At 32.8% G+C, this 12,309-nt stretch overlaps 1 protein-coding gene across 1 annotated transcript in view; it reads left to right on the plus strand.

Moving 5' to 3' along the window:
• Positions 1-1,354: 1,354 nt before the first annotated feature.
• Positions 1,355-12,309, plus strand: part of Smp_157830 (putative erythrocyte membrane protein) — a gene marked incomplete at both ends in the record, with an annotated part of 44,957 nt that continues 34,002 nt past the window's right edge. The window contains 2 exons of the mRNA XM_018789460.1: positions 1,355-1,729; positions 4,177-4,629. Coding sequence (XP_018654901.1) covers positions 1,355-1,729; positions 4,177-4,629 — 828 coding nt within the window. The remainder of the gene's footprint in view (positions 1,730-4,176; positions 4,630-12,309) is intronic.

Raw genomic sequence — 12,309 nt, forward strand, 5'->3', positions numbered from 1 at the left:
ATTGGGATGAATAACTAATGTAGTAGAATTCTTGATGTCCTGGGAGTCGGTTTCGTTCACTGCTTCGAAATTATCACACGAATTTCTGGCGTCGTGGAAGGAACACTTCATTATTTATACAAGCCCTCTTTCTAAATTTGGTATATCAATTCCTGCAATCAACTGATCACACAGCTGCACATGAAGTTGGTTACTGAAATTACAGTTGGTGGCTTGTTTCTGAAATTAAAAGATAAATTCTCCAATATTTCAGTTGTTCTGACGAATCATTTTATTAAATTATGCTTTTCACGGCATTTGAAATTAGTACATTTTACACGATTTAGTAGAAGTTTCATGATAGCTGCTTAGAGAAGTGAAATAAACTTATCTGGGCATGCCAAAGTTCTTTGTAAGCTGTAGACACCCTTCCCGATGAATGTGAGGAAGTAAGCCATGATTTTATCATCCCTAGCATCTTTCCTGGTCATACTCCAGATTTTAAACTCTACCGTGTAATCTTCGAAAGCTTCAGAATTAGAATGTATATCCAGCTGTTCAATCACAGGCTCCATTGCTACGCCAATATGATTATTAGAAATACTCGAGCATAAACAAACGTACTGTATTCGGAATTCGTAACAAGCGGATAATCAAGTATAAAACAACCATTATTTTGTACGGATACCACAGATACCTTTCTCACGGGTTTGTATAAATTGACTGATTTCTCTTCTCCCGCTTCTTGCTGTTTCGGGATGGTTCCAGGTATTTGGTAACTCATTGTCTCATGATTGATATTCATGTCTACAAAATAAAATTTATTTACTCAATGCAATCCAGACATTTAGATGGTACTCAATGATCATGTTTCTGATCCAAACACAATTAGTAGTTTACTGACAACAATAAATTTCGGGTCTTACTGTACACCACTTTTTACATGTTTCCATGACGAAAGCAAGCAAATTACTATAAGCCTTTGTTTTGGTCACAGCCCAAAGGTTTCGGTCTAATCTTATCCACTTTCTACGATCCACTAGATAGGGCTTCGTTGTATGAATTACATGAGCTATGACCAAATCTTCAAAGTCCAACTGAAAATTCCCTGAGTAGGAATGCTTTGAACTCAGACGTTATCAAAACATCTTGCAATAATATTCAGCTTTCTAAAAATTATATTTCTAGATCCACTCGATTACTTCAACTGTCATCTTTTTTGTATTTATCTGTGCTATTTCGTTTCACACACGCGATATCACATATCAACCCTTAAACGCGCATATGTTAAAGGGGTCATCTCTTGCTCTGTAAAATTGTCGAGTTTAGTTCTCTTTCTGCACACTGATATATGACATAGCATATACTCACACAGATGGATCAAATTCATGAGCCACTTTTAAAGCAGTGTATTGCATCGCTTACTTTAAATAACAATATACTTAAACAGAACCCTTGTGATAATTTTTGCTTGCTAAAGAATGATGCAAACACTAACCAACAGGCAGCCAAAACTGTGTCCCTAGTGCTAACGCGTCTTACTAATGCAGTCAACACATACGTACATGTTCTTCGATGCAATGTTTGCGATTACTTGACTCTAAATCCTACCTCACTGAAGGAACATTTTCGTTTACGACATCCAACTTCTCTGGGATTTCTCACCTATACTTGTTCCCAATGTTCAAGCATGTCAACAGAACGATCCCTAATGGAGGAGCACCTGAGAATATATCACAGGATAACCGAAGTAAGTGAGATGATGTTCCTTTCTGGTATTACCTGGATATTTATTTTTGTCCAGGACCTTGTAAACACCATCCGATACTTCATTAATTTCGCTCCTCAAATTTATTTGAGCATTTTGTCACGTAAAACCGTTGAAATATTTTGGTGTTCAAGCCGTTTTTATTTTATCAGTTTTTCATTGGAACCCAAATCGAACAATTAACGAATATCGGAATACATTATTCTCGACCAATAAATTTTATTTATACGAGCATATTGCTTCACTTTAATATTCCGTGCTTTGTGTTTTTGCTTAACGCAGTACAGTTTGAGTCCTGTATGATTTTCATTTTGTCTTTGGAAACAACGACGATAATATGTTTGACTTGTGGATCCTCAAAGGTATCTACAGTACCGATAACCGTTGTCTAGGTGTTTTATAGGCACCAGAAACAGGTATACAGCAGTTGTACCAAGTTAATTGATTCATCCACCGTTACTAAGTCGAGTTATTTGTCTTGAATCACTGATCTGCTTTTGTTACACACTACGTAATTCACGTTTTTCTGCTGAGTCAAACATTCCAAATAAAAGCTCTTACCATTACAAGCTGCATATTAAGACTAAGCAATCACTTAATCGACGAATCTGTGACAACGGGTACATGTAGGTTGGTGTTTTTATGGCCAGTTTATAAGTTACTGCAAAATCTTTTGGTAAACTAAGAATGAGAGTGGACTGATCCTTTTCGGTTGGTAGCACAGTAACACTAAGTAATAATATCGTAGGAACAAGGCCAATAAACATTTTAACAGTTTCAATCCACCCATAGAATGACTCAGAAGTATTTTTTATTCGTGTTCCGTTCATTCTAGATGAAGGGATTTCATCTTTTTAGCCAGTCGGAATTATGTAAGCCTTCTGATTCTAACTAGGTTGACTTAAAACTCCGGCACATCATTACACTGAGTTTAAAATAGCGACATTTGAGACAGCTTTTGCCATTTCACATATAATCTTATCGTCAAGTTTGCCTCTCCGAAAAAGTGAATTATGGACTAATAAGTGTAGTATTTCTCTCACTAAGTACTCTCAAGATTTTTGTTACTAAACAATGATATTCAGAGGAAGGAACCATAGATTTTGTCGTAACATAATATCTGTATGTATAACATTGATTTTTCGTGGTTTATATCTACACAACTGGGTGTATATTTACTTTATTCAACCTGAATTAAAGTATGTTCAGTTTATTGTTTACTTCAGTACACCAACATTTAGTAAAACCAAATTGCCCCGAACTATTGGTCTGTCTCGTAAACAAATAAAATTCCACAAAATCAGTTCTAAGCTACTACTGTTCTGGCGACTGACTTGGTAATTTTATCTCTCTGTGCTGATATAATGGACAGGCTTGAACTGATGCAAGTATAGACCAAGTTCTACGTATCTTAGAACTGACTAACCAGAAAACCATATACATTAAGTAGGAAGACACTCAAAACCCTTAATATTTCATTTTACCAACTTCATAGTATTCGTGGTGTGTTCTACCAAAACATATAGCTGTTTAGAGTAGCTTTCTCCGATACTTTTAAAAAGTTTTGGACCTATTTTAACGATAATATGCAACACCCAACCAAGTACTACCTCAAAAGTTGAAAGGATTTTGAACAGTCCTTGTTATATTTTCTAAATATTCTACGAGTTTTGAGCATTACAAACGTCCTTTAGCTTTAAGGACATCACGAAACCCTTAATTATTGTTAAAACCCTTTAGAAACGTCCTCATAATATTCAGAGGTTCAGTGACTCGCGATCGTTTTACATGTGTACTTATGAATACAGGAGTAAATACCGACAACAGCTGATTTTTCCATATGAAAATTTACTTATTAATGCCATCACAAATCTTCGTCATAAACTTGAGTTACTTGCAAGACCAATTTTTATCTCATTTATTCAGCTGTTATAGTTTATATAACTATGATTATTGGCTTTGCCTTCATGCAACTACTATGCTTACATAACTTACTTAAAAACGTATGTTTCTAACTCGATTCTGATTAACCATAAAGACTTGAGTTGGAAATCTATGAACCTGGAACATACTTTCGTTTTATTAGACTCACTCTTGGTAGCTTTTAAGTTGCTAAAATCTAATGAATACTAACACACCAAATGAGTATAAATGAAACCTGTATTCTAGTGGTCACATATTATTTAGTTTATTCTGATCATATCAATGATCGACAGAAGAGATAAGCCTTAGTTGGTATTTGATGACTTTTATGGTTCTCACATAGAGTTGTATAATTTCATTTTATCACCTTTTCCCGTGTTCAATGAATATTAATGAGTGTCCCTCCTAAATAGATCAAATAAATGTGCTTCATCTATTATGTGAAGAAAGTTTATTTATTTTATCATTTGTTGTAATAATTCATGGATCTTTTTTTCATTTTACAGAACCCAAGTGCGAAACTTATTGAAAGATTTCATACCCCAACAACAACATCTGATGCGCTCGGTTTTAGTTGTGTCACACCTTCCACTATGTCTGGAGGCACTCTTCCTCTCAGTCTGACAAATTCTAATGCAACTACTGCACAAAGTAGCCTTGCTCTAAATCTCGTTAATGCAATCGCAGCCTTACAGCATGCCAACAAGACCCAGTCGCAACAGGCGACAGTAAGTACTGCCTCCTCATCATGTACCACGTGTACAGTTTCTACTGTTTCCTCAACAAAAAACACAATTATTACTCCTACAGCTGAAAACCTGGAAAATTCAGAGCAGGACACTAATTTGGATATGCAAGTATACCAAGACGGTACCGTCACAGTTGAAGCTCAGACACCTACTTTAGGAAGCCCGGCATTTTCCATCAGCGGATCTCGTCGTAGAAAGGCAACTACTCCTGTAAGTATAAAATTACACTTTGCATAACTTTAAACATTTGATCACTCTGTCTATTCTTTCCTTATGAAAGTTGGAAAAGGTTTTTTTGAACAACTTTTTTGTCGTCCCTTCAGATACATAAAAGCCACAAGCTGCATATATGCCAGCTCATATCAGTGGATGTACATTGAAATCCTCCACAGGTCACTAAAACCGACTAATTTTGTAGAGCATAAATATTAGAAAATGTTAAGGTATACTTGAAATACTTAAAAACGTCACAAAATCTGTTATGTTGTTGACAGTACGATTTAAACTTAGTTGTTAAACTTGAATTTACAGATGTACCCGGAGAATACGTATACTTGAACTTCCCTCCAACACATAAAAGTGTTCGCATAGAAGTGGTCGCATTTTAACCTTATTTTCAATGTAATCCCATCACCTGAGTGTTGACCAAAATCAAATATGTTGGTCAATTCAACACAGATTATAATGATTCTGAATCAGATACAATAAAGTACGTGGTCTTTTTGAGTTTATCCTGAGTCAATTAGTCAGTCAGTCAACTGCAACGTGGGACCAAACACATTCATGAATCGGTCCAAGTTACCATACCTCATTAGCACAACAAGATGAATACCAGATCCATGGAAGCAGTTACTTCAATGGTAGTAAAAAACCTTTCAATATAAGGATATGATACAGGGAGAAATAATTAGTTCGTAGAAAGAAAAGTGTAAAGTAATTTTAACCACACGGTTTAAGGGAAGATAGAGAATGTATACACCAACGCCATTGTTACCGATTCTGAGCCATGTCACACAGAGTCTCTAACCATTGGTCACGATAGTCACGCGGACCTCAACCAAGTAGTCTTCATCTACCAACATGGCTCAGACTAGAAGTTAGTGACTTCAAGCACTGATGCCACGTTTTGGTTTGGTCTCTCCTCTCTTCCAACCATCCCCAATACTAGTCAGCATTGCGCATGGTGGTAATCGGTGTCCAGACATACGTAACATGTGAACAATCCATCTCAATCGATGAAGATTCACAACCTCATCAACTGATTTACCATCATTCCCTAATGCCCTGTGTCTAACCTCACTATTACTTACCCGGTGATCCCAGCAGATGCGAGCAATATTTCTAAGACATCTGTGATCAAATACTAGTAACTTACGAGCATCTTCTACTCTTAATGGGCACGTTTCTCAGCCGTAAAGTAGAACAGAACGAACTGCCGCACGGTATACCCTTAATTGATAGACGAATATCTCGCCTTCGCCATAGGTTAGCAAAAGCCAAACAAGCTTCGTGAATCCGTGCTGAGATTTCGTCAGACACCAACCCATTAGGGCTAATCAGACTTCCAAGATAAGTGAAGCTGTCGACGCGTTCGACTACTTCACTCCCTATCCTTAGTTTAGGTGTTAACGCAGGCCAGTCCTAGAGCAACAGTTTACATTTAGAGGGGGAGAAACGAATCTCAAACATCGTGGCATTGTTGTTCAACGCTACCAAAAGACTGTATTTTATAACCATCTTCAACAAACATGACTATGTCATCTGCGTATTCTAAGTCGCTTAGTGGACCCCCTGGTAGGAGATCAATTCCTGAAAATTCAGTCAACGAGTGTTACTTCCAGCAGTAGGTCTATGATGAAGCTAAACCAAAATGGAGATGGTGGACAGCCTTGTCGGACACCAATTGAGGTTGTAAAATTAGACGACAGTTCTCCATAAGCTCTGACTCGACTGGTAGTGTTCGAGTAAAGAGCCTTCACAAGGTTTATGTACTTCTGAGGTACACCTTTCAATGACAGACACTACCACAGAACCTCTCGGTCTACAGAGTCAAATGTTGCTTTTAGGTCAACAAAGATCACCACTGTCAGATCCCAATAAGCATGCCTGTGTTCTAAAATCTGACGAATGGTGAGTATGTGGTCGATGTAAACACGACCAGGTCCGAAGCCAGCCTGATTTTTTCGTGTTTGTAGTTCATGAGTCTTGGTTAGGCGCCCGATAATTATTGAGGCTAGTATTTTAGATGCTATGTTAGTCAAACTAATGCCTGTATGGTTATCGCAGGATGATTTGGACCCCTTCTTTTATATTGGAACAATCAGTGATTGTGACCAATCGGATGGGGTTACGTCCACCTCCCAGATTTCAGCTAAAATATTAGTCAACCTAATCGCTAAAACTGAACCATCTTTCTTAAAGACCCCTGGAGTTATTCCTTTGGACCAGCTGTCTTCTCCTCATTTATCCTAAGACCATTTTTACTCATGTAAATATATGTACAAGACTCGATTCCATAAGTGTGTCAGAAATTACGTGAAGATAACTAGAGATTTTGAGGATCTTGAGTTTTAAGTGTCTGATATTTTATACAGTGCAGTAAATTTTTTGGTGTACCTAAACAAATTGGCACTGGTATACCAATGTGTTATATCTTCATATTTTTCTACGGAAACAAAGTGATGTTGGTCTGGAAGTATTCGGCACTGTAAATGGTGAGTCAACAATTAAGATATTGATGGTCCCCTCTATTAAATTGAGCCACGTTTGTAAACTGTTAATCATTCTTTACTATATATGGACTTATGTCGGTGGGTACTGGACAGAAGTTTTATCTCAGCCTGAAATCCCACAAGTCCCCTGCCTTAATACCTCTTTATTTCACCTCTCAGACGTGGATACACAATTATTTGAAGCACAAGGATTATAATCTGAAAGTTTTGAGAATGAAGCTGAGTAGCTGGATTTAGGTAATTTCAACATTAAATTAATGACATATTGTATTTAAAATTTACCATACTTTGTTTGGAATGCCACTAGCAGCCAGGATATAATAAACATTTACAATAGTATTTTGTTATTATAAACTGTGGCGAGCCAAAGTTTTCTAAATCCCTTAAACACTAAGCACTAAATTTCAAACCATTGATTCAATAAAACCATCTCTATAGATTTAATAATTGAGAATGTATACCATAATGACAAAAATCATAGAGATGTCGATAAACCAGTTTGTCATGCGTTTTTTTTATTTTAATGTTTTCTCAATTATAATATAAAATATCTTTGGATTTATCAAAATCTTTGAAACTATTCAATAGAATATTATCCATCATAGATTATTTATTCTCATTTGTTTACGTAATCATAAAATGTGTAAACAGAACTGATTAATCAGTAAAAATTCACTTATAAATGAAACATTTTAGACAGGTGTATAAAATTGACTAAGTTAGTCGATCGAATTGTTTGTATGTTACTCTGTATGTATGTTTATATGTATGTGCATATACACTTTATATTCTTACTCTATTTTTGGTCAAAACACAATTTTTCTTAGATATATCACACCTGTCCCTATTTTGAGTTGATCAAATTCTGGTCTCAAAAATTCTAATGTGTCCATCATTAGCATATTATGGTAGAATGTCTTAGTATCTTTGTGTTAGTTATTCTTACTCATATAGTGTTTACTCACTATGACTATATATATACATAAATAAATGAAATGCATACTTCCCTTCTTTATATATGTATATACATGTGTATATATGTAAGCTAGTTGGTTAGGTAGTTGATTAAAAATTGGTCAAATGAATGAGTAGATCATTTGTCTTAGGTAATCTCTGTCATGGTTAGTACTGGTGATGTTGATGGTGGTAGGGTAGCTACTGTTGTTATTGTTGTTTAACTGGTGGTGAATGATAGTGTAGGTGAACGAAAATGTGAATTTGTTGAATATTCAAAAAGTTTATTCTGTCACTATTTTTTTGTAGGTATGTGTGAATGAATTTATCATATTAACAATATTGATTAGGTTTTATACATGTATAATGGGATCAAGTGAATTTTCTCAATTTGTAAATCATTTAGAATTATTATTGATAATAATAACAACGATTTGATGGAGTTGGATAAATTTTATTATTTTAATCCAGTTGAGTTCATATATATGTTAATTGACGTAGATGTTATTATCCTTTCGATTATTATCTCTTAGACTGCATGTATACATTCACAAACGATAATCCATTAAGATGATGATGTCATTCAAGGGAATATCCTGTGTTTTTTTCATATTTCTTAAAATTCATAAAAGTTTAATTTAACTAGTCACCTTATCATTTTAAACTATTAGGCTAGTCTGAAATCTAAAATCAGAATTTATGTTTTATTCTGGTGACTATAACGACGTTTAATAAAAACAATACTAGAGTTAGCTTCAATAACTTTCTTTTCGCAAAGACAGTTTCCTTAAAGGACTGATATTAGCTAGGAAGCTAATAAATATCAGGAAATATTATAAAGCAGTTGTTCTTGTTTTTAAGTTTCTCAGAAGTATTTACTACACAAAACTGAACTCAAGACATTCAGACCAATGAATTGGGATCCGGTTATCTAAATTTTCAGTTATAGTCATTGTATGATACGGTGATCATTTAGTGTCATTAATAAAGTATTGTTGAATTCCACCAGTCACGAATTCTCATTAGAACCCTAAAGTTAGTTATTGGTAAGCTCATGACTGTTTATTTTATCTAACAAGTGATAAATGAAACTTTTAGATTTTCTAAATTTAAATCGTTCCCTCCAAAAATAACAGCGAAAATCTTACTAAATCTGCTTCAAATAGTAAATTTGAATTTTTTCGCAAAATATCCAGTACAAAATGAAGAAGAAATATTATTGAAGATATTTAAAAAGTTATACTCAATAATAGCATATTTTATTTTGGTTGAAAATATCATCTTTCATGATCCATTCACAACGTCATTACAGTTGTATTGACTGAAGAAGCATACTTAATTATTCATTACAAAAGGGTTTTTCATAATAATCTAATTTTGGGTATGAATATAAAGGTAATAATTTGTCTTAACAGTTTGTTGTCCACAGAAATTATAACTGATGACTAAGGATTAGATTGCCCTATATGTGTCCTCTTTTTTCCCAAAGAACTGAATTGACCCAAACAACAGCATTAAGTAAATATGAAAAAAACAAAAGTTAATAGAATTCCTTTTAAAGATTTGCACAAATTTATCGCTACCAATTCCTGGGAATGAACTAATTATAGCTTCTGCCTGGTTTTACACTTGATCGAATAGTTAGAATACCTTAAGCCAATTATTGCTTACTATAAGATTTGGATCCTATTGATGCATGTAACTTCATTCGAATACCTGATTTTTATCATAGTGGTAATAATAATAATAACACATATTTCTGCTGAAATATTTTTCCTTGTAAATAGATACTTTTCATTTTATTCCTCATATAACGTATACACGATGATGCATTTATATTCATAAAATAAAAGTTTAGAACTGTTTAACAGATCATTCGTAGCTCTGAAATATTTCTAGTCTACTGAGCTAATTATAATTTTTTTAAATCAAGAAATGTTATTTCAGAATTTTTATTGGTTATGTAACTTTACAGAGCACAAAGTAATGATTGTCATCATAAACTAAGTTCATTATTTGCATTTTGAATGAAAAAAAAAGCATCCTTAATTCTCATCTATGATTACGAGGTCGTAATATTTTTTCTGCTAGTTTTAACAATAAAGCTACTGCTGAAATACAATTTCTTACGATTACAACACTAACTTTTATATTCGTATGGTAGATATAATATACATAATACTAATTGTCATAATCATCATTATGAATTTCTTTATTGAAATTATAGAAAAAAACGGAAGTTTATCACTAAATACTCAACGGTTAATCAGCTGTTATACAGTTATAAAAATATGTTCTTGCATACACTGAAACAGTATACATCAGATATGAATTGTTCTAATATTAAAAATGATGAGGATGCTAATCGCACAATACCATTCTATAATGTTTATATACGTAATCACAAAATAGTGTAGTGCTATGTTTAATTGAAATTTTATTTGTTAAGCATATATATAAACATATTGTATAGACCTACTTTATGCTTACTCTATCAGTTTACTCGGGGTACACATATGTGCATTTAAATCCAAACAAAGTGTATATGTATGCATGTGAGAAAGTTTACAACTGACTTTATCCTGTTTTACTCTCTCTCTCTCTCTCTCTCCAGTTAACTCTCAGAATATTCGCTAATTAATTGATTAAACTAATTATTCGCATAAATAATACATAAATATTCACTCGTTTTGGAACAAGAATTGTGCATATATATATATATATATATATATATATATATATATATTTATATATATATGAATTTCGTTTTTAATAATTTTTCGAAGCTTTGAGGTCGATTAAATATTAAGTTGTTGTGCTACTGTGTAATAATGAAAATATGAACTGTGTAAGTAAACTACACTAAATAATTCTATGTTATTGAGTTCTAATTTAGACTGGATAGTTGTGGTCTTTGACCCATTATTTATAAATTGTACATAGATATTTTCTCCATAATAATAAAATTTAGTAAAATTCTTATTTTATAGAAAATTATTTAAATTAATTGATCGAGTACAATTTTTACAAATCTTGTCCACTCATTTTATTATACATTTATTTATAAGTACATGAGTGTATACTGTATGTATATATAAAGATAGTATAACTTAATTCGAAAACTTTCATTTCGATTGTGTGATGATGTACTTGTAAAACAATTGAAAACTACTAATATGCCAATGAAAACACTGATCATATTGAATTCCTGATCAGTACATATCATGTTTTCTTGTGAATGGAAACTTGACTTACTGTCATAACCATTACTTAAAGTGTAAACCTAAATATTCATATCATACCATAATGGGTAGTACATAGTGATATATAAGCATCCACACACAAATTCATAATTTCGAAAAAAAAATTATCACATAAAATCATATCAGTACATATTTATAAAACGGAACTCATTTTATAAATTTTAATAACAATTAGTATCCTTACTTAAACTTATGAGAACAAGTAAATATTAACACTATAATATATATGGATAATATATGATAAAATTATGTATTCATTGTTTAATACTAAAATTGGTATTTATTACATAATTGAGATGTTTAGTTTTGACATTATTTACAGTCAGCATTATTCTAAAACTTATTCGTAAACATTCATGATAAGTATATCGATATATTAAATTATAGTTAGTGACTACCAGTTGATTATACCATTAGAGTTTTTACTTACCTATTTACCAGGTACAGATTTATGTACTTGACTCTGAACAATATTTTAAGCATATAATTTAGTGATATTCTCTAATTGCTAAAGTGAAATGGATGAATCAGGGTTTCAGTAGATAATATAAAGATTTATCTACTATACTGTGATGAACGGAAGAATAAAACAGATAATTCCTTCTTTTCGAAGTCTTATCGATGATAGATCCAGCTAGTGTTTGACTGAATATTATCAATATTTCAATAACTATTTTTATGTATCTTAGAACTACTCTATTTTGTTTCAGTATGTTTAGGAATTTACTTCCTTAAAAAATTTTCTTTCTATTATGGTTAGTCATTATAACTCAGTAACCAACTGAAGATTTGTTTGTTAGACTACAATCAGCACCATTTATTTGACGAATAATACTGTTAATTGACCGGTTAGCTATAAGTAGGTTGAATAACACTTGAATTAATAACTCTCTGGTTAATATGTAAATCATCTAACTCTCTTCTTTATCAACCGAAATCAA

The sequence above is a fragment of the Schistosoma mansoni genome, chromosome W, assembly GCF_000237925.1.
Source record: "Schistosoma mansoni strain Puerto Rico chromosome W, complete genome".
Lineage (NCBI taxonomy): Eukaryota > Metazoa > Platyhelminthes > Trematoda > Strigeidida > Schistosomatidae > Schistosoma > Schistosoma mansoni.